Here is a 23018-nt window from a genome sequence, read left to right as displayed (position 1 = left end):
TTTTTTAAAAAGATAGTATTTTTTAAAAAGATAGTATTTTTTTAAAAGATAGTATTTTTAAACGAAGATAGTTGTTTACCACAAAGATAGTATGTTTTAAAAGATAGTATGTTTTAAAGAGATAGTAAAAATAGTATTATTTTTTAAAGATACTATGTTTTAAAGGAAAATAGTATTTTTTAAGCAAGAAATAGTATGTTTTAAAAAAGATAGTATGTTTTAAACGAAGATAGTATGTTTTAAAAAAAAGATAGTATGTTTTAAACGAAGATAGTATTGTTTTAAAAAGATAGTATTTATTTCCGCTTTGGCGCGCCATACGGGTCAGACATACAGAAATCTGTATGTCTCCTTACGATTTTAGGTGAAGAAAAAAAGGTGTTGGAAGTAGCTTCTAGTCGGTTATTTTCCTTTTCTCTCACGCACGCTGAATATTTAATTAGTGTTTACATTATTTGATTGACAGTTTTATCATAAGGTTATAAGTAATAACCGACTAGTTTACTAGTCTAATGGCAATGTGATGTTCAAATTAAAGAATTCCGCATAAATGATAATTCACGAGTATTATTTAGTACTTTAATTAATTTATAATTATTCTTTATTGAAAGTAAACGAAATGAAAATAACCTACAATGAAGGAATAAAGACAATCAGGGACATGGTTAATCCATCCTCCCAGCTAATCAATTCTTGTGGAAATACTTCCAAGTTCCTTTTTTACCTTGACCTTCTGTTTTTGCCTACTTTCCAAAAGTTTTCATTATTATTCTAAGTTCCACCCTCCCCTTGCTTATTAAGTTTTGACATTGAAATTTATTCTAACATGTCAATCAAAGTATACTGAACAAAACAACTGAATATTTTGGGCGTTTTGGTTCCAATATTTAGGGTAACGAAATATTTTGCGCAAATAATTAGTATAAAGTATGGTAAAAATAATAAAAAGTATTGCGCTAACCTATGTAACATTCTACCAATATACAAAGTCTATATAAAAACCATTTTTAGTAAGAGACAAATACTTCAATGCCAAAAAATTTAACACCTAAAAAAGCAATCCAGCATCAAATGAAGAAACCAGAAAAAAGAACATTCTTATTACATGAATTCAATTTTTGGTCCTGTACAGAAAGGTCTGGATTACGCCCTGTTTTCTTTTACCCCACCCGTTCTTCTTGTACGAAAATCAAAATTTCAAAAAAATCGAAAAACACCTCTTCAACAGTGCAATCTTTTTGTGAGCCCGTAAATTTACAAGCTACAATTGTTTCAAAGCTACGGCAGAAAGTATAATTTCGTCTTCAAAATTCAAGCAAGCTAGTTTTATGCGATAAAAGTGAGCCTCCTGATAATCTAAGTAAACAAGTAGATTTTTATTCCAGCATAATGGACCGATTCGTTTAAGGAGATTAAGGGGAATCTTTCAATAATAACGTGTATAACGGTGGATAAAACGCTTTAATTTCCAAGCAACAGCAAAAAAGAACACCTGAAAATCTCAAAAAGAGCTTTGTAATCAGTCAATCAGCATGATCCAATTTCCAAAGAGATTCGTTGCAGTACAACTGTAAATAGGTAGATTTATGATCATATATGCTCTTCCAATGGAAATCATGGGCTTGAGAAATATAGCTAAAACAACAATATTTGATGACCAAGCATAAAAACAATCAAATGATCAAAGATAAAAACAAAATTAATCCTCTTCTTCAGTTTTGATTTTCCGTTTCTTCTTTTTCTTTTTCTTGCTTGGAGAAGATGAAGATTCGACATCCCCATCAATGTCAGTTAAAATAGAATCATCCCTCGCTTTACGCTTCTTTTGTTTCTTAGGTGAAGCAATATATTCACTTTCTGATAAAGGTTCACTTTTTATTGGTAATATATGATGTCCATTAGTTAAAGTTTGTTGATCGTGATTGCCAGTGGTCTCTCTGTCGCTATCAACGTCTTTCAATTTTTTCTTCTTTTTCTTTTTCGGTGATGTCGTCGTAGTAGTTGTTAAACTCTCTATAATCGATTGATCGTTGTTATTTTCCTCTAACATTTCAGATTTCACGCTCGGGTCACCCAAGCTATCTTCTGTTGTTTCGCTCCTTGATAATTTCCTGAAATACAGAAAGTTCAAATTCATAGGACTAGATACAAGGTATTGACAACTGATAAAAAAACAAATTTAAGTGTCAGACAGCGGATAAAGCAATGGTTTCGAAAACTTCTTTCTTAAACGGTTAGCCGTCAAAATAAACTCGTGAAGATGAGCAGTTTGCAATCTACTAAGGGTTACACACCTTTTAAAGATATTTAGGAGGCTAATTTACCTGGATCGTTTGTCAGTCCATATACCACCTTTTACAAATAGAACTTCATGCTCTGTTTGAATCTTTGAAATTTTTATCAAGATTTCATCTCCCAACTTTATATTCTTGAAGTAATTCTTTATCTCCTCTGTTGGTAATTTGCTTGGATTTGGTTTGAAAGCCATTCCATTAATGCAATTATGAAACAAACACCCATAATAATGATCACCTAAAACAAAGATAATGTAAATTTGCATATGAGAGCTTTATTAAATCATCTAGAATAAAAACCATTCAAACTAAAAGAGACTTTTGGGACCATTACTGTCAATAAGAAACGACTTACAGAAAATAAACTATATGGGTGGGTATCACTAGTTTTGAAGGATATCCTGTGCGGTCACCCTTGGATTTGATGAGGAAACAAATAGCTGAATCCAACCGATTCAAACTAAAAGAGACTTTTTGGATCATTACTGTCAATAAGAAACGAATTACAGAAAATAAACTATGGGTGGGGTATCACTAGTTTTGAAGGATGTCCTATGCGGTCACCCTTGGATTTGGTGAGGAAACAAATAGCTGAAACCAACCAAGGTAGGCTTTCAAACTCTTAAAAGAGACCCAAAAAGCGGAAATTCTGACCCTTAAAAAGACTATTTTGACTTTTTGTTGTCATTGTTACCTTCAGAAAAACTTGGAAAGGTCATAATTAACAAACCCGTACCAACTGAACTTACCCAGCACCTATCTTAGCCTATTTTACCATTCATCCCCTCCCTGTATATACATGTTTTAGTAAAAGTTTGTATATACTAAAAACATTTTCTTGTTCTTGTTTTGATCAGGAGTTTTTTTAATTACTCAACATAAAGTCATGATTAAGAGAAGGTCTTTGGTTCAAATTGTAAATTTTAGCAAAACTTTTCCTGAGTTTTCTAATTTTCCAACTTTCAACTTTCAAAAACGTTTCCCCAATCTTCTGATTGTGAAAAAAATTGTTCACTGATTTTTCAAGTTCCCCAATTAACGGTTTCAAAAAATTCAGAATTCATGTTGAGATTTTTTTGGTGGTTGTTTTCATCATACACAAAATGGGCTTTCAAGTAAATTAACAATTAAAAACATGCAGCCTCCGAAGTTTGGCAACTTTGCATTCAATACTATATTCTCTGACCCTCAATATCAAAAGTTGGTCTGATGTTAAAATCCCCAATCCTATTAATCATAAACAGTCAAGGTCATCACATTCTCCTAAATGACTATTAGATAGGGCAGGGCAGGTGTCGGTAGACCAACTAACAGTAAAGACCTTTCCTTATTTATCACAATCAGTTAGTGGAAGTACCTCGATTTTAAGCATGTTCAAAGTTTACAATAACGATTTCTTTTTATTACGAAAACTAAACGAGTGAGAACAAGTCATAAAACTAAAAGCCAGCGCTCTGTGGTTGTGACGTAGTTTAGGAAATTGTTAAGATAAAATGACATACTTTTAAACAGCATCATTTATATGAAGCCACTTCGTAGGAGAATGTGTCTTTCTTTAAGGAATTTTATAACACTTTATGGCAGATTAAATAGACGATCAGAAAACAAAAGCTTCTTCATTTTTCATTTTCGCATTTTTGGGGGAAGAACAAAATTTTCAGCAGATGCTTTATTTGATATGAGGGTTCCCATTTCCGCAAAATCGCAATCCCGGTTGCGAAATGGTGGCTATGAATAATTCCTTTGTTCTTTTGCTATTTTCTTTCGTTCTATGTGACGTAAAGACGTTTCACAAATCGATCTATGTGACGTAAAGACGTTTCAAAAATTAAAGTACTTTCACTAGCCTGGGAATCCAAGCGTTAAACTTTGTTCACAGTCTAGTTTATGATATTTTTGCTACTTGTTTAATGCTTGGCGCAGGTAACTCGCCTGCAGGGAGATTTTTCCCTGCAATGCAGGTTCGGCCTGATTGGCCAGTATTACTTAGCAGTACTTTAGCACGCATTTTGATAATTTCGATGCGCGCGCATAATTTATGGAAAAATAATAATAAAGCTTTACAGGTTTGCAGGCCACCGTGAAGACACATGGGCCTCTATAAACCGCTCGTACTTTTTACAACGATCTTTTTTAAATAAAGTTTTTTTCGCGGTCTCCCCCGGACTTTCCATTTTGTGTTGTCTCCCTTGATTTTAGCATTCATTTTTTCGGCTTCCTTACACCATTCTTTGATTATTTGTCTTTCATTTTTGGTCAAATCCTCTGTCACTCGGCAAGGAAAGCCTTTTTCTTTTGTTATTGCTTGCAACACTGTGTTCTTGTCCTCCTCGTTCGTAAATGTGACTTTGATTGGTCGGTATCTCGCTTTATCTTCTCTTTCTTTCGTAAATTTCCCGATCCGCTGTGTCTCGGTAATCTTTATATTCCTCAGATGGAGCCGCTGACCAATAATTTTGTCATGGATAAATTCTTCGTCCTCGATTTTTGTTTCTTCTTCACATAGAATGCATCCCCCCTGGCTCTTAGGGGGGGGGGCTAGAACCTAAAGTTCTGGCTGGGGGCTCTTTTTCCCTAAGATCAGGGGGGGCTACTTACTCAGGGGGGGGGGCTATTTGTTTAGGTCTGTTGACTGGGGGCTAACCTAATAACTTTTTCCAAGAACTAAGAAATTTTTCTTTGTACATTTTGGTATTTTGTTTGTGTAATAACGCGGGCACTCGATCTGAAAACAACCATACGTTCGGGCCAAAATTTGGCTTCTAAAATCAGACCCTTACAGTGCAGTGAATTTCCATGAAAAATGATACCCTTACAGTGCACTTTTTCAAAATTTTCCAAGAAAATGTGGAATATTTCCTCTAAAATTGACTAATTTTGTGCCAATTTTACCAATAAATTGGCCTTTTATCACAATTTCCTACCCTGAGAGTGCAGTTCAGTGCAGTTTTGTAATTTCCTACCCTTACAGTGCACTAGCTGAACTATGAAAAACCTACCCTTAAGGGCCGAACGTCTGGTAGGCCATTTACCTTGATTGCCTCCCCCCCCGGGTGTAATAATGAAGTCGTACTATTGACGTTTGTTGATTAGAATTTCAAAAGAAGACATTATACATTTGGTATCTCTTTCTCTTGTGTGGACATGCAAAATGAAGACCTTGCATTGTTTGAAATTTTTTCCATTCTAACATTTTTGTTTTTTGTGTATTTTTGTAGGGGGACTGTCTATTTCGAATTTTGGTGGGGGCAATCTCTGGGGGGGGGGGGGGGGCTGAACGTTCAGGGGGGGCTTCAACCCCTCTGCACTCTATGCTTCAGTTTCATCTGTCGATTCATCAATCCCATGGAAAATTAGGTTGCGTGCTGTCGATCGAATCAGCTGCTCCTCCTGCTTTGCTTTTCGAATCGCATCTCCAATGTTTTTCTCGATGTGTTTGGATGTGATTTTAGCGTAGCTCATTGGTGGTCTTTCCTCTTCTTTCTTTTCGATGATGCTTTCAATCTTCTTTTCAAGTGTGGTTATTCTGGTGTCGATAGTTTCTTTCATTTCGTTGACCATAACATTGACGTCTTGTGCTTTCAAATGGTTTATTTCTTCGTCCTGCCTTTTCATTATATTCTCACAGGCTTTGATTTCGTTTTTGAATCCTTCAATTTTTGATGTTTCATTTGAATTATACCTTTCCATTACCTGTGGTGCGATTTTGGTACAGTTTTGACACTGGAAACTTCTTGATTTGTATGACAAGCATATCTGGATCTGGTAAAGTGGCAGTTCTGTACAAAGATAATGGACTAAACGGTGGCACTTCCTGCATTGTAGGGTATCTTTTCGCCATCTTTGTGCATTTTTCAGACGACAACTGTTCAGTTTTGTATTTGACGTCAAGTCAAAAAGAAAAAGCTGACTCTGCAGAAAAAAAGGAAAACAAATGAAAAAGAAAACATAGATTCATTTCGAAACAAAATGGCTGTTGGCTGGAAGTCTAAATAAACATGTGGCTGATGTTTTGATGTGGTTTTTAGTAGTTTTGAAAGTCTTTTAGAGTTGATTATGTGTGTTTGCCTGGGTTTCCAAAGTTCAGCAAGTCTGTCAACAAGGGTTCACACACAGACTGTTTATAACCAGACGGTGTCAATCGAACAACTTCGAACAAAAATCGCAATCGAACCAATCGAACGTAATCGAACGCGATCGAATAATTGCGATTCGATTGACGAACGTAATCGAATCTTAATCGAACGGCCGAATCCTGGGTAATATTTGATTGTGTTCGATTGCGTTCGAGTAAGGTTAGATTGGTTCGATTGATAGTTGACTATATTCAATTGGTTCGATTGATTGTCAATTACATTCGATTTCGTTCGATTATGTTCGATGAGTTTGATTGCCATTAAATTAAATTGGATTACCCCGTTAGAGCTTTTTAGCGTGGGCGGCCGAGCGCTTAAGTCCCGTACGAAAGTGAATAAAATCTAGTACTATTGAATCAGTCGAACATAATCGAATACAATCGAACGCACTCGAATACAATCAAACGTAATTGAAGCAATCGAACGGCAAATCCTGGGTAATATTCGATTGCAATTATTCGATTGTGTTCAATTGCGTTCAATTGATTCGGCGTTCGATTGGTTCGATTGACATCGTCTTGTTATAACATTATGTGTCAGACTTATCTACTTGCACCAAGCTCTATAATCTTAGAACTTTGTGAGGTGGGGTATTTTTTGTTTTTTCTATAATTTGAGCTTGGATTCCCAGGCTATACTTTCACTAACTGACAATATTATGTTAAATAATGACAAACTTTAGCATCAAATTAATGACAAGAAAATTCTTCCTCTAGTCAAATAAAGAGTTTTTGTTAAGATTTAGATTAGAAGATTGACATAGCTTCAGCCAGGTTTCTAGCTCCCCCCCCAACAAAGTAAGGTCCCCCCAACAATTTAGCTAGGTCCCCTAACACTTGGGGAAAAAACAAAAACATTTTCCTCTCGCCCTTGTAGGTAGAGAGACGTGTAGAGAGAAGTCAATAAAAAATATATGCGAGTACGGTACTGATAAATGAAAACTAAATTTTACTTGTATTAATATTTATGTTAACCAATCTTTTGCTTTTTATATTCGATTTAATAGTATGATAAGACATCTTTTAGAATTAGCTGAACAGCCCCCAGAGTCTCAGTCAGATTATCTAGGTTCCCCCCAACAATCTAGGTCCCCCCAAATATTTTCGTAATTTTAGCCCCCAGGCTCTTTAAAGTCCAAAATATTTCTTAGCCCCCCCCCCCCAATAAAAAAGTAAGGGGGGGTGCTGAAGCTATGATTGACCTTGACCTAAAGCAAGACAGCTGATGCCTATAGACCTTTTTTCAAAGAGGACGTCCTGTTGAATAATTATGTAGTCCAGTCATAAAAACAATGATAGAGACAGGCATAATTACTGTATCATGCATATTGTAATAATTATGCATGGTTTTATCATTGTTTTTCTGCTGGACTACATAATTATTCAACAGGGTGGCCTCTTTGAAAAAAGGTCTATACAGACAAGCTAATTTATCTACTTCTATTTTTATTTGGTTGAGTTGCAGAAGGTTTGGGGTCCAGTTAAAAATTGAAATTATCTGTGAAGTAAAATATAAAGTTTAAAATTTTGAGAAAAACAAAATTTGAAAAGTAAGTTTATACCTAATTTATTAACACAGCCTCGTAGAATTTTGGATATTTCTGGTTGAAATACTATAAAATTGACACATATTTCAAGATTCAGGAATTCTTGGTCATCAATGATTTTTGATTTGGTGATCTGGATTCTATCATAAGCAAGTGGGACACCATTTAGCTTCGTTTGGTACACAAAAAGAAATTTATTCATTTCTTCTTTCAACCCCAATTTCAAGTTTCCAATAAATTTTGGAGCTAATGAAATGTTCATGGTGTGCTTCACCTCTTCCAAGCACGAATGCTTTCCCTGAGACATTTGCTTTGCATCTTTAAATGCTAATTTCAAAAAGTGAATTTTAGGTTCTTTCTTGTGTCTGCTCTCGTTCGACGCCATGATATTTTTGAGCACATGAGTTTGTTTTCGTAGTCTGTTACATGTACTATATATGAGCGCTGAGTCTGCCCGCGATGCTCTTAAAAGGTATATAACGTAGATATTTTCGCCTGTATGTTGCAGAATAACATAGCAGACCCCATATTCTTTCCTTCTGTTATTTTCGGCATTTTCGTTCTTCGTCGGGTTAATGATCGGGAATTCGGGTAAAATCGGTATAAAGAGCTTTGAAACAAAATTAAAATTTTGAGGCGATGGCTGGTGGTGTTTTCACTTTTTAATCTCGCACTCCACACAAACAACCAAAAACCACACACATCCATCATCCTTTTTCGTTTTTTTACTAATCATCATCGAAAGGTATACAACTTTTTTCTGAATTGATTATTTGATCTGGCAATTTTCACCAACTATTAGAACAGAATTGACCAGAAAATCCAAGACTCTCCCACCTTCTCCCACTTGATTTTACACCTAGTTAAAACTACTGTGGGATCGATTCGATTCCCACTCACGGCAGTTCACTTGGCAAGTGAACGTTCCTTTGCCCGGGTCAACCCATGCCATGTGAGGGGAATTGAGTAGTCAGTTCAAGGTGCTGACGCATAGTGTGCACCCCCCCCCAGAATAGTGGGGGGGGTTTGCTGATTTGGGTCGAAAATTTTCAGGTGGGATTTGGGGTTTTCCAGGTTTTAGGTGGGAGAAACAAGTTAAGGTGGGAGTTAATTTCTTTAGGTGGGACTTTGGGTGTTTTGGAAAAAGTTAAAGTAAAATTTCTTATTTTCAGATTTTATGATTTTATGATATATTTTTTTTATATATTTCATAAATGTATATAATAAATATTAATATATTTTGGATTTAACACAGGTTAAATTGCGGTTTAACTTTTATTTGATAAGCGCTATATACAGTATTCGAATGGCTGGGTGGCCGCCCTCCGCCAACTGAGTCTACTTTTTGCTAATAGCCATGTGACGTCATGTTCAAAATGGCCATCACATCTCCCTGTTCAAGTCGACGCTCTACTAAAAGCTGACAGGATGAAATATTTTACCTCCCTCCCTCCCTGCAGTTATGGTTGTAGGCGATCCTCACTTATTTATACTAATATTATAGTTATCGGGACAAATTTTCCCCAAAACTTCTTATTCAAGGATTAGCCATAATTTCATGCCAAACTTATATCTAACGACTCACACTTACTTCTAAGCCGTCTGACTACTTGATTGGTTTCTACCCCTAATGTAGGTCATAGGCAAATGGAAAGTTAAACATATGTAATATATTGCATCTTCATATTACGGTAAAGAAATTTTGTTTTGTTCCTCGAATTATATTTTTTTTTGTTTTTAGCTGGGATCTGGGAGTCTGGGCTGAAGGTGGGAATTTTAGGATAAGGTGGGACCTGAATTTTCAGGTGGGACCTGGAACCCCCTTGCACACTATGTGACGGTTTAGCCTGGTTGGCAAACGATATCATACTCCAGGATGCATCGTCTCTTATTTTTTCCTTATTTTGTACTTTCCTATCTTCTTTCCTGATTTTCTGTCTTTCTCAAGTGTTTCTACAGTCGAGGATTATGCCCTAAATAAGAGATATACTCTATTTAAGAGAAGGTCTCTTAAGTAGGAGATTCCTTTCTCTTAACTAGGAGACTTTCTTTCTTCGTTAATTTTTGGCTTTCTCATCATTTTGCAAGTTTTGAACTTCATAGATCGACTCAGCACGTTTTTTTCTCCCTTCTAGCAAAATTTGGTTGAGTTCTGCTTTTGTTTCGTGGACCTAGGCAGTCCATCACAATGTGCCATATAAACAAAACTCAACATCCTTACAAAAGTTGTCTTTTTGATTTCCCAAACATTTGTATTAAGCGTTCACTTCCACAATAATTTATGTCATTGCAGTTTCGGTCAGTCCACAGTCGGGTTCAACATATACGCGTGTTTTTATTCACGTGACAGAAGTGCCTACTAAAACAATCAGGGGGTAAGTGGCAGAGCAACACAGCAGAATATTCGTAAAGTAAAGAAAATATCTTTTGGCATTGGCATTCAAATATAATTTTATATCACATTATATTTCCTCAATTCAAAAATCAAAAATTCATTTTGCATTCACGAAAAATAAAAAAAGAATTAATATTACATACTAAGACAGAAGAAGAAGTTTCTAGTTTCAATTTTTAGTGGGCGTTTTTCTAGCGCTTCGTTTATCGCGCGATTTTTGCGTCACACAAACTTTCTCGGCCGCTCGTTATAATTATGCATGTGGTTTTCCATTGTCAAATCAGGATCGATGGTGACGTCACCTAAGCATAAAAAAGAAAGGATTTTGTCAGTTTTATGCATATATTAATTTGTGAGATATTCTATTCGCTGCGCGAGCGCACTTTTTGTAAACTAGTCGGAATACCTTCTTTTACTCGCGGGATTGATGGTAACTTTTCCTCTTCGTTATTTTTAAAATGAAGCACAACCGAAAAAAAACGAAACTTTATAAAGTTGCGTATTTCCAGTGAGTAAACGATTCTGACAATTAACAAAACTGATGATGATGATTTTTTTTCGGTCAGGCAAATGTCTCGTATTGGGGGTTCTAGTCTTGACCACTAAGCCTACGCGAGATTGAAGCTTTTGGGTAAATGAGACAAAACTCAAAAAAAACAGAAAGTGAGTCGCTCTTGTATCTCCTAAATAAGGGGGTTTGAGAAAAAACACGTTTTGAAGGTCGAGGGTGTTTCTTCATTATTTTAAAAATTACGTCAACACATGTAAATGAGGCTATTTATGGTTTTTCGAAGTTTGAAAAAGAATTAAAAGGTATTTTATTTTGGTTTTTGGGTCATCGTAATCACAGAAACGTGAGTTTAGGTAACGTTCTCTTAAATAAGAGACTGAAAATCTCCTAAATAAGGTAATCCTCTAACTTGGGTATTCTCTTATTTAGGGCATAATCCTCGACTGTTCTAACTGTTTTCTAAGTATTTTTCTGAAATTTGCCTGTCTCGGTGAAACAGGTCTCCGACCCCGGCTCGAACCACCAAATGCAAGCAACCTTGGTTCACAAACCCAATGCATAACTGCTGTACGCCTACGAGACACGACAGAAAGCCGTCATTCACAATTACTTATAGCGTGTAATTTACAGACCTTAATTAAGATAGCTCCCAACCCTACCAGTGCCCCTCCTACAAGGAACCCTACGGGATCCTAAGTTAAGTCACAGGGTACGAATGCCCCTAAGAAGGCCTTCGACCTTATAATGTGACTCTCGAGCTCCAACCCTAACCCTAACTGATAATAACCGAACCCCCGTGTAGGTCCGCGGATTGAAAAATTTCACTTGCATCCTAGAGTTCGTTTGCCAACCGTTTAGCCTGCACTGATGAAAGTTACTCTTAGGTGCCAAATAAACGTGGGGGGTTCGAATAAATGGGAGGGTTGGAAAAATTTATCAAATTAAATAAACGGGGGGGACCTAATTACCGGGGGGGGGTTGGAAATGGACCTTTAAAAACCCTAAAAAGGGTCAAAATAAACTAAATTTAGGCTTTTTAGAGTAAAACAAGGAATTTTCCTTTTTGTAGCTGGGAATTTTTTGAAAAATTAATAAACGGGGGGGGGGGTCCTAATAAGCTCTGGGGGGGTTGGAAAAAAATCGAAAAATTAACAAGCGGGGGGGGGGCGTTCATTTGGCACCTAAGAGTACCCAATCTCATGGTATCAACTCCGTGAAGTCAGGTAAGTAAGTAACTGTTTATTTACCATTTGAACACTAATAATAAAATCAAGTTACTTGCATCAGTGGAGGGAAATTTGCATAGCCATCAAATGACTGACCAATAGACCTTTTTTCAAAGAGGCCACCCTGTTGAATAATTATGTAGTCCAGCAGAAAAATAATGATAAAACCATGCATAATTATTACAATATGCATGATACAGTAATTATGCATGGCTCTATCATTGTTTTTATGGCTGGACTACATAATTATTCAACAGGACGTCCTCTTTGAAAAAAGGTCTATCAAAGCAGAAAAATTTCAAAACAAATGAACTATATACAGTCTATAAACTACGCAGCTCCGCTCACAGCTCTACTCTAGAATTTCTGTTTTGATTGAACTTTGTATTTTAATGACCAGCCAGATCCTTCATTTGAGGGCTATGCATGTTGTTAGCCTCCACTGATGATGCATAGCCCTCAAATGAATGACCCAGCTGGTCATTAACGTACAAAATTAAATCAAAACAAAAATGGTACAGTACAGTACTGCGCTGCGAGCGGAGCTGTGTAGTTCATTTGTTTTGAAATTTTGCTGCCTTGATGATTGGTCAGTCATTTGATGGCTTTGCAAGTTTCCCTCCACTGATGCAAGTTACCCGACTTCACGGTACCGTGAGTGGTCCTAAATCCGACAGCCCTGCCTAAATCCAACCCCCCCAAATAACTGCTAAGAAAAAAATCTATGTTTACAAACATTCCCTCTCCAAGTTGAACAATAAACTACTGCAAGAAATCTCGAAACAAAACATCTAACAGTATAGACTTAAACTCGTATATCAATATTACGGGGTTTCAAGTAGGGGCCAATTTTACTTTCGTTTTGAGTGGTTTCATTTTCGATTTCAAGCCAACATCTTAGCAATGCTTGCCCATAGTTACAGGGGTTTGTGCAAAAAACTAAACATAGAAAATTTTCCAAATCCCCCATTTTGGTTAAAGGAAACTTGATTACTTTTCCAATTGAGAACCAATCAATTTATTCCAATAATCAATAGACAATCAACGATCAGGAATTAAAGGGAGCCTCGATTGCCTAAACAATTGATCAACTATTCATTTATTTGTTCTAAATAGTACACCTTTTTGCTGGCTTTTCATCATACACCATCTTTGTTGGATTATATGCAGATATGGCGGCAAATTTGCCTTGGTCAGATGTCATAGGATATAGCACTGATATAAAACTTACATGAATATTTTTGGCATTGTTTAAAAAAAAGTGTAATTTTGTAGCTAGTTACTGTGAGTAGTCCTAAATCCAACAGCCCTGCATAGATCCAATGGGGTCTTTCAAAGATACAAACTAAATTAAAAACAAACCTTTCGCTGTGACACCACAATGAAGATACCAAAGTGTCAACTAAACTGAGAGATTTGATACACATTGATTTGAACCAAATTACAATAATTGTGCCTCTTACCCTCAACTGCTCTAACTTGGGACGATTGGTCGAAACATGGGACTGTTGCATATATGGTCTGTATTTTCACTTACTGTAAAATCGAAAGAGAAATAGTGTATTTTTTAATACACCGTTCCTTAACTAAAATCAAATGACTTGGGAGGTTCGGTGAAATGGTGGCCGAATTGCCGTCCCATGTTTTGTCAGATAGTCCCAAGTTAGAGCAGTTGACGGTATACAAATACATAAATTGTTAACGTTTTAAACACAAGCAACAGATTCAGAATAATAGAGGTAATTATTTTTACTCACACCCACTTTTTTGATCACATTAATAGCCATCTTGTTAGATGTTTTGTTTTGAGAGCCCTTGCAATAGTTTATCATTCAACTTGGAGAAGGAATGTTTGTAAACATAGAATTTTTTTCATAACAGTTATTTGGGGTGTCAGAATTAGGCAGGGCTGTCGGATTTAGGACCACTCACGGTATCAATGTCTAATGCATCCCTCTTCTAAAAGTCTGACACCCTTTTTTAGAGATAGAAATATAGTGTGAAGGTCAGAATCACTGATGGTGATTTTTTTCCTTTCTGACCACTAAGCAAAGAAATTTAGTTTACCATCAGCCATGCTGAACTTCTCCAATCTCTAAAAAGGGTGTCAGAATTACATGAGGAATTCAACATTTGGACTACTGTAACTTACAGAAAGAAATATCCTAAGTTGGTCTAATGTCGACATCCCTCATCTAATTTCAACACCCTTTTGAATGTCAAAATCACTTACCTTATTGGAACTAATTTTTGCCGTCGAAAAAAGATATCCGAAAAATTGCATTTTACGGGTTTTAATTTTCGCGTTTTTTTTATTCTATCGAATTTGCGTGGGTTTTAATTTTCGCGGTTTGCCCTTTTTTGGACAAATTTGTTTCATTTTCCTAGGGATTTTTCAAATGTTTCAATTTTTTTTGTATTTTGCGGGAATTGATTTTCGTGGTTTTGACGAAAAACCGCAAATAACGCTGCAATTAATTCCCGCAAAAATTAGTTCCAATAAGGTATAGACAAACGATTTTTTCCTGTCTTATCGCTTTGCAAAGAAAAATAGTTTTAATCAGTGATTCCAACCTTCATAATATGTTTCCTACCATCAACTGCTCTAACTTTTGGTTGTGATTATGGGATGGTGAAAGTTTGTTTGATAAACTTGGTGGATGTATCAAAACAAGTTTATTGTGATTTAACAGTAAGTGAAAATACAGGCCTGATATCAACAATCCCATCTTTTGACCAATCGTCCCATATTAGAGCAGGCTGCATCATTCAAGACGTGCGATAGCACGCACGCACCTCCACACACACCTAAAATCCCTGAGGAGTGCGATCAATCACACGCCATAAATTCAGATTCCACTACTAAAAGTTGTACATAGCACTCCTAACACGCCTAAATTACAAAAAGTAAGGTTTTAGGAGTGTGATTGACCACACGCCTGGAGTTTTCAAATGATAAAGCCTGTTAGAGCTGTTGACGGTATTTCTAAAGAAGGGTGTCGAAATTAGAAGAGGGATGTCAACATTAGACCAACTTATGGTAGCATTCAGTAAAGCACAAATGCAAATTAGGATACTTTCAACACTTTTAAGAGAGCTCTTCTAATTTGGAGATTTTAGGTATCCAAATATGGATACTTTTGCCAAAAACTCTAAATATCTTTCCAACCAGGAATACCCTCCTGTTCTTTTTAGTATATAATCTCCAGCTTGATGATAAAAATTGACACAAAAGGTTCCATAAAAATCTCTTTGTGAAAAGATGAGTTATTAGCCATTTTACCTTAAATGGAAAAAGCCTTACCTTATGGAAGTGTTATCAAGGCTAAACACATGAAAACAGGCTAGACTGACCTCAAAAAGGAAATTTCCACATGCCCCTCAGTGGCTTTTATCGATGAGTAAAAATTAATTATTTGTGAAGGCAAAAAAAATTAGTTCTTTTTGTGGTTAAGTCTGCTTTCCAAGAAGCCAAAGTAAAAAGATTTTTTCTTTATTTAGATTGAGAATATTAAGAATATGGCAGAGATAAAGGCATTAGAACATTCAACACTTATTGTACCATATGAGGTGTTGAATAGAACCTTTCGTACAGCTCAAAAAGTGGTCGATAGAGAGGTATCACATGTCACTGCCACCAATGATAAAGTCCGTAAAATAACATCAAAGAATAATGTTCCAGTGAGTGAAGCATGTCATGAATTGGACGAGTTGATCAAAAAATTATTTGTATTGAAAAATAAGTCAAATGATGCATTAGACCAAGAAAAATCAAAGTTGACACAAATTCAAAACAGAGTCAAATATTTAAAAGACCAATCAGATAGTAAGAAAGCAATCGTTTGGAAACATCACCGTTTAAATCGAATGCTTGTTGATTATTTTTTGAGAAATGGTTATTATGATTCTGCTATGACACTTTCCAAAACAGAAGATATCCCTCATTTGGTTGATATTGAGCATTTCCAGGTTGCTAAACAGGTTGAAGCATCACTGAAACAAAAGAATCCTACCATCTGCCTACAATGGTGTCATTCTAACAAATCCAAGTTGAAGAAGTTACAAAGCACTTTAGAGTTGAATGTCAGAATCCAAGAATTCGTAGAACTTGTCAAAAGTGGAATGAGAAAAGATGCTTTGGTTTATGCCAGAAAATATTTTTCTGGTAAAGGACCTGATTCACTGGCAGTTCCTGAGATCCAGAAAACAGTAATGGCTTTGTTAGCTTTCAGACCTGATACTGAAATCAAAAGATACAAAGATCTTTTTGATTCAGCTCGTTGGAATCTATTGGTTGAGCAATTCCGAAAAGAGAATTTAGCTTTGTATCAGCTAAGTGCTCAATCTACACTTGAAATAGTTCTACAGTCTGGTTTAGCATCCATGAAAACACCACATTGTTTCCATAAAGATGAACAAAAACGTGATTGTCCTGTTTGTAATCGATTGTTCAATAAATTGGCTAAACCTTTACCCTTCGCTCATTCAAGTCATTCTCGATTGTTATGTCACCACACTGGTGAACAGATGAATGAACACAATCCTCCCATGATGTTACCTAATGGTCATGTTTACAGCGAGAGTGCCATTGTCAGGCTGTCTTCTATGAGTGATGATGAAATGATTGTTTGTCCACGCACAAAATCCCTGTTCAGTAATGATGAAGTCAAGAAAATTTATATAATGTGAATTCTTTGTATTTCTAACCTGAGAAATTGCACTATAATTTTTATTGTACCACTATATAACGATTTTTCTTATTTGATTAAAATATTTCAATACTGTATAATTTGTAGGTATCTGGTATCTGAATTAATTGTCGCTTGGAAAGATGATCCTTCAATCAAGATTTTCTTATCTTAGATGTTATCAGTTTATTTCTGATAATCTTTTTTTCTATCAATAAAGTTTGCTATCTTTTTTTAAAAGTTTTATGAATTTCTCTTATTAACTGCAACTTCTTTTGGAGCTTTGATTTTAGTTCAAGAGACTGATTTTAGTTGTGTATGTTTTCTCTTTTACAGAAAAATAGTAATAAATACATAAAAACTATCAAACAGCATAAAAATAACACAATGGAAGAAGCAAAGTGGGCTGCTCAAAATGGAGATTTGGAAAACCTCAAAAAATCTGCATCTGCTCCCGGTGTATGTTTATGTTATCATTTTCCAACTATTTCTTTGCCATTACGTTTTCTTTTTATTTCGAATGCTCCTTAGAGAATCAAAATACTATTATACCATAAATATATATCTGCAAACTTTTTATATTGTTTAAAAGTATTTTAAAGGGACATAACAGTAACAGTACTTGTAGACCAGCGTCCGAGATTCAAAAAAGGCCTTTAAAATGGTTTTCGTAGGGCACCCCTAAGATGGCAAATTTTGAAAGCTCCTCATAAGAATTGACAAAAAAAAATTTCCCTTTCGAATCTTCTGCAGTTTTCGAGTGAATCGATTTTTAGTTAGTCGATAGAACTTATCAAGGGTCCCCCCTTTACTAACGGTTTTTTTGAACTCTGAAAATCAAATATCTGAGCCTACCAACGGATTCAGCGTGAAAAGTAGATAAAGAAGGGGGTTATTTTTTAAGTCGACAAACCTGTGCGCGGAAATGGCATTTTAAGGCGAAAACATCGACGTTTTTGGCGTTTTCCGATGACGTCAGCATTTTCCTATGAGCATTTTCAGAAAAAATCAGTCCCACAGCTGGATAGCCCTGAATTTAGTATCCAAAAATGGTATGGTTTTCAACTTCAAGTATAGATCGAGATAATTCATTTTTAAGGTGGATAAATTGCTGAAAAAACTGCCGATTCAGCAAAAATATCGATAATTTTCAAGATTTTAAACTAAAATATCTCGAGATCTAGACATCGAAAGTTAACAAACCATACCATTTTGGGATACTACTAATTCAGGGCTTATCCAGTTGGGGAATGATTTTTTTCTGAAAATGCTCATAGAAAATGCTGACGTCATCGGAAACGCCAAAAACGTCGATTTTTTTAAAAATGCCGTTCTCGGCACCAGGTGGTCGAAATAACAATAACCCATCTTTATCTACTGTTCACGCTGATCCGTTGGTATTCTCAAATTTGATTTTCAGAGTTCAAAAAAACCGTTAGTAAAGGGGGGACCCTTGATAAGTTCTATCGATTAACTAAAAATCGATTCACTCGAAAACTGCAGGAGATTCGAAGGGCAAATTTTTTTTGTCAATTCTACACCCTATTAGGAGCATAATATCAAAAATTTGCCCTGATCTAAGGGGTGCCCTACGAAGTGACACAATCCACTGCCTCGGCCGCTGGTCTATTGCGAAATTTGTAAACAAACTGTATGCAGCGGATACAAAATCAAAACAAATGTCACATGTCAAAATAAAAAATCAAACCAAATATGGCTAATTTTGATTGTTCAATTGTTTTACAAGTTTGTTTTGGACACGTGATTTTAATTCTTCTCTTTAATGACACGTGGTTCGCGCAATGTTCACATTTTACTACTTATGTCCCTTTAAACCGAATCAAAAAACCTCAAATTGTACTAACACAAACTTCATTACAGTTCATATTACAATAAAGTCTCTTTGACTCGTACATCTATAACTCGAATCTCTCTTTAACTCCAACAAGGTCAAATCGAAATTCTTTAATTCGAACAAATTTGTGTTCTCCGTGCGTGTTCGAGTTATGGAGACTCTATTGTGTAACATATTAATTTTAAAAGCCATTTTCTACTCTAATTCATTTTTGATATTGACATAATACTTTCTTACGTTTAGTTTGACGTGAACGCTGATGTTGGTATGGGAAGGAGTTTGATTCATTGTGCAGCAGATTACGGTCAATGTGAAGTCTTGGAATTCCTCATCGCCAGTGGTGCTAATGTTAATGTATGACACTTTTTACCCCTTTTTACCCCTTTTTTTATCTAAGTCTGGTTTTAATTGCCTACATCCCAAGTTACTCCAAATTCCACACTAGCATTACACTAACATGAGTAATGGTAATACACCCTTTCTTTATTTCAAGACTCCCTCTTGTCATCTTCGTCCTTTTTTCACAGAAATATTTCCTGTTCGTTTATTTGGAATGTGTAAGCCCCTTCTTAGTAAGTAAGAATGTCAAAGTCTGCTTAAAGTGTTCTTACTAAAATTGTATCTTTTGTCTTTGTTTTTCTTCGATAGGCCCCAGACAAACATGGAATTACACCACTTTTGAATGCTATCTTCGAAGGCCACACAAACGCTGTCAAACTTCTTCTTGCGAAGGTATTGTTGTTTCGGTTCATTTTGACATATTATCATTATTGATACTATTACTATTACTTTAAACTAAGGCGAGACCAAATTAATTTGTTGTTCTACGGGCAGATTATCGGGAAAATATGGGTCGGTCGGTCGACAAAATAAAAATACATTTTTTGTAATTGAGGGTCGGCAAAGTGTCAAAACATTTTCTTCAGTTGTTCAAAAGTTTAACCCTTCTTTTGATGAAATTCATATTTTCATTTGAAGTGCTTGGGATTTGTAATTTTATGCTAGCGATTTTCATTTGAAGTGCTTGGGATTTGTAATTTTATGCTTGCGAAAGTCTCTGGTAGAAATTTCAGCTTTTCAACTGTTTTTAATCTTTCGAAAAACCAGTGTGCAAGATTAACTGCAGTGGAAATTATTTTTTCAATATCAGCAAAAATAGGGTCGGTCGGGCCCGTAGAACAACAAATTAAATTTGTCTCGCCTAAAGTGGTCAATTTTCTTTTGCGGACTGTTACATTGGAAACTACTGCCTTTTGTGAATTTCGGGTCGGATAGATTTCACTGTATCATTTTTAAGGTTCAGAATTTCTCAACCTTTCCTTTAGACTAGAGTCGACTTCTGGCTGAACTTTGCTTTTCGATATTTATTAATGACCTTTCCTTTGAACTAATGTTATCTTTTTCCTATGCTAAGGGCGCCGATAAATAAGCACCAAGTGGCGAGTCTGCTCTGGAAAGTGCTGAAAAAGATGAGATCAAGGATTTATTACGATGACTATCTTTGGACGATTGAGAGTATCGAATCTGGCTTGGATATGAGATGAGGTAAAAGTCACATTTGTTAGTAATGTAACCTAGACAGTCTGGGTGCAGATTTATTTGCTTTTATCTCCATACCTTCTTGCGTACATTATCATTGATAATAATCTTATCAATCAGCCTTAGATTCTCATATACATGTTTTTTCTTTTATAAGCATTACGTTTATAAGGATATGCAGGCTCAGTTTTGGGTACCTAAATAATGGCAGAATGCTAAGCATAATGCGAGACTGATATAGGGTTGCTTATAAAAAAATATGTATAATAGGAATCGGGAAATGAAAACTTTGTTCGTAGAAAGTGATAAGTGAAAGTTCTACATCAAAATTCAAAAATCTTAGAACTTTGTCAACCCCAGATTTAATTGAGTAATCGAGCCTTGTCCTCTCTCTACTCTTTTCTAGATGAAGGTTTCGTCATTGATTAATTGATTGATTGATGAAACAATTGGCTAGTTGCAAACATTCTGTTACATTTTTTTTAAAGGAAATTTATTTAATTTTGCATACAGGTGGAAAGACATTACGGGAAAAGGTTTTAAACTTCTTACTTTATTAAAAACCTAAATGTTTTGCCGTGAACATAAATATGGTGCTTTTCGAGGATTACATAACCCTGGACTTCATTTCGAGAAAACTTTTCGTCAAAATAAAATCTATTCCTTTTTATTCCATTTTTAGAGATTAGAAATGTTTTTTCCAAAACTGAAAAATAAAATTTTAATGATGATTTTTATTTAGAAACTTTAGTATTTTTCGTTGACATTTTGTTTGATTTTTGTATAGTAAAAATTTGTATATTCGTCAATCAACTAACTCTACAGTTGGCAAGAATAAAATCAGTAAAAAAATTCTTTTAATCCTTATTATGAATTAGATTATTTTCATTTTCATAAATTTATCAAACCATTATAATTTTAAGGGATATTTTGTCAATAACAACTTTTTTTCTGCAACTCTTAGGAAAATATACAAATTTCACTCTTCCTTAATTCTAGTACCTTTCATTTTGAACATTGCTATTTGGTTATAGGTGGAGGGGGGACTGCATATTAAGGGACCCGAAAGTTTTATCCTCTTGCACATTTGAAATCTATATATTTTCACAGAAGAAAACATGGGGAAAAACAATCAATAGTTTACAAAAAGTGGTATAAAAATTTACAAAAAAAATACATTATGTCGAATACTTGAAAATCTGTCTACTTTTTCTTTTTCATAACTTCATCTTCTAATATTTGGATTTGACGCTTCAAATGCTTTTGTCTCGTTTCCAATGCCCTTAATTCTCGCTTCTTCTTACCTAACAACATAGCACCATATTTAATCCCTTTCAAGATGTGTGGCGCGTACTCTTGAGCTTTTGTGACCACTTTATGCGCACCATGCAAAAAGCTCTTAGCTTTCTGTTTTATGCGAAGCCAGCGGCGTGTAGCCGGTTTCCTAGGTTGGGAGGCATTCACACTGATAGCTTGGTGGCCAGTATTTTGTTTTTGTTTACTTTTGGAGGACCACCAGAAGGGGTCATGTTTTGCATAAATTTCGTCCAAATCAATTTCATCTAGGTCTTCCTCTTCTTCTTCTTGATCCACTCCTTCTTTTCCTGAAAAAATTAAATTCAAATATAAATCAATTGTTCTTTTTTTTCGACAAACTACCCATTACTCTACTCCGTGATTTTTTTCAAACAAAGTTTACTAGTTGGAACCCAGACAGTTTTATCCTCTCGAATGAATGTGACACACTTTTAAATACACCCCTGTATCACACACACTTTATAAGTAAAAGAAGATATTTTTACATACCTTGCAATTCTTGTTCTTCCTCAGCAATGGCTTTCAACAATGCATTCTCGATTTCTTCTTCTTTCTCTGGAAAATTCGAGATTAAAAAAGAGTTAAAATATAATAGCGTTTTTAACTCTCAAACAATCTTCTTTAAACAAAGACCAAATGATCTCCTTTAGATCCTCTGTTGAAAATCTAGAGACTCAAGGCATTATAAGTATAAAGTTGAGAAAATCATCTTACCACTTTCTGACAATGAAGAAGATAGAGCAAAACACACAATCAAAACGAAGAGTCCAAATAGCTTCATTTCTGAACCTTTTTGCTTATCGCTTCTCTAGCACGTCTTGGTAATGAACTACTGTGTTGTGTAATGTTTCGATTATGAGAATATTATTTTAACACATTGGCACCTATTTATACCTTTCTTCTCAAGTGTGTTGTTTCACAAACTTGTGGGCTGGCTCTCAAAGATAATCCACTCCAATAAAAGTATGTAAACTTTATTTCTCCCACTCGATTTATCATGTTGTAATCCTTGTGTTTGTATCTTATCCCCTTCAAAACGCTCTTAAGAAGATTGGAGATTTCTATACCTGTCAATGTTGAAACTTTCACCAATCTGATTGAAAGGTATAGACCAAAAGTTAAGTTTACATATAATATATGCAATTGACAAGCTTGGGGAATTAAGAGAGAAAATTCATGGTTTAGTGGCTCTTATCCAATCATAGTTTATGTATTGGTCCTTTCATGACATATTTTATATCGAGAAAATTACCCACCTAAAAAGAATCTAATCACAGCTTTATCTAATTTTCTTTTTTGCTAAAAAGGTTTGGAAAATGTCATATCATTTATGGCTATATACATATGTATAACACCCCTGTTCCAACCAAATTCATCAGAGTGCAAGTTCCCCAGGCAAATCCAGTGCGTTAGAGGTCTCGCCCCCGGTTTGTCTTGTCTAGTAAGACAGTACCGTACTTGGCACCTGATATTCATGGGAATACGAGAGAAGGGTGATCATGGTGTTTTTT

General features: G+C 35.3%; 4 protein-coding genes across 4 annotated transcripts; 2 read left to right on the top strand and 2 right to left on the bottom strand.

Moving 5' to 3' along the window:
* Positions 1-871: 871 nt before the first annotated feature.
* LOC136813742 (DNA-directed RNA polymerase I subunit RPA43-like) lies at positions 872-8464 on the bottom strand. Its single transcript, XM_067070239.1, has 3 exons — positions 7992-8464; positions 2325-2532; positions 872-2111 (listed from the first exon to the last, which is right to left on the bottom strand). Exons 1-3 carry the CDS (start codon positions 8359-8361, stop codon positions 1700-1702), a joined length of 990 nt encoding a protein of 329 aa, XP_066926340.1. The 5' UTR covers positions 8362-8464; the 3' UTR covers positions 872-1699.
* Positions 8465-8602: 138 nt separating this feature from the next.
* LOC136813741 (E3 ubiquitin-protein transferase MAEA-like) lies at positions 8603-16955 on the top strand. The gene is made up of 2 exons (XM_067070238.1): positions 8603-8721; positions 15610-16955. Exon 2 carries the CDS (start codon positions 15628-15630, stop codon positions 16795-16797), a length of 1170 nt encoding a protein of 389 aa, XP_066926339.1. The 5' UTR covers positions 8603-8721; positions 15610-15627; the 3' UTR covers positions 16798-16955.
* Positions 16956-17103: 148 nt separating this feature from the next.
* Positions 17104-21183, top strand: LOC136813748 (myotrophin-like). Its single transcript, XM_067070244.1, has 5 exons — positions 17104-17255; positions 18895-19005; positions 19300-19383; positions 20066-20196; positions 20597-21183. Exons 1-4 carry the CDS (start codon positions 17115-17117, stop codon positions 20078-20080), a joined length of 351 nt encoding a protein of 116 aa, XP_066926345.1. The 5' UTR covers positions 17104-17114; the 3' UTR covers positions 20081-20196; positions 20597-21183.
* Positions 21043-22362, bottom strand: LOC136813746 (uncharacterized). The gene is made up of 3 exons (XM_067070242.1): positions 22222-22362; positions 21997-22062; positions 21043-21794 (listed from the first exon to the last, which is right to left on the bottom strand). The coding sequence occupies exons 1-3, from the start codon at positions 22286-22288 to the stop codon at positions 21394-21396; spliced, it is 534 nt and encodes a 177-aa protein (XP_066926343.1). The 5' UTR covers positions 22289-22362; the 3' UTR covers positions 21043-21393.
* Positions 22363-23018: the final 656 nt, after the last annotated feature.

This window comes from Clytia hemisphaerica, unplaced genomic scaffold, assembly GCF_902728285.1.
Source record: "Clytia hemisphaerica strain Z4C2 unplaced genomic scaffold, Clytia hemisphaerica genome assembly, whole genome shotgun sequence".
NCBI classification, from domain to species: Eukaryota; Metazoa; Cnidaria; class Hydrozoa; order Leptothecata; family Clytiidae; genus Clytia; species Clytia hemisphaerica.
Note: the sequence above shows the minus strand (reverse complement) of the source record. Positions and strands in the feature narration are given on the sequence as shown.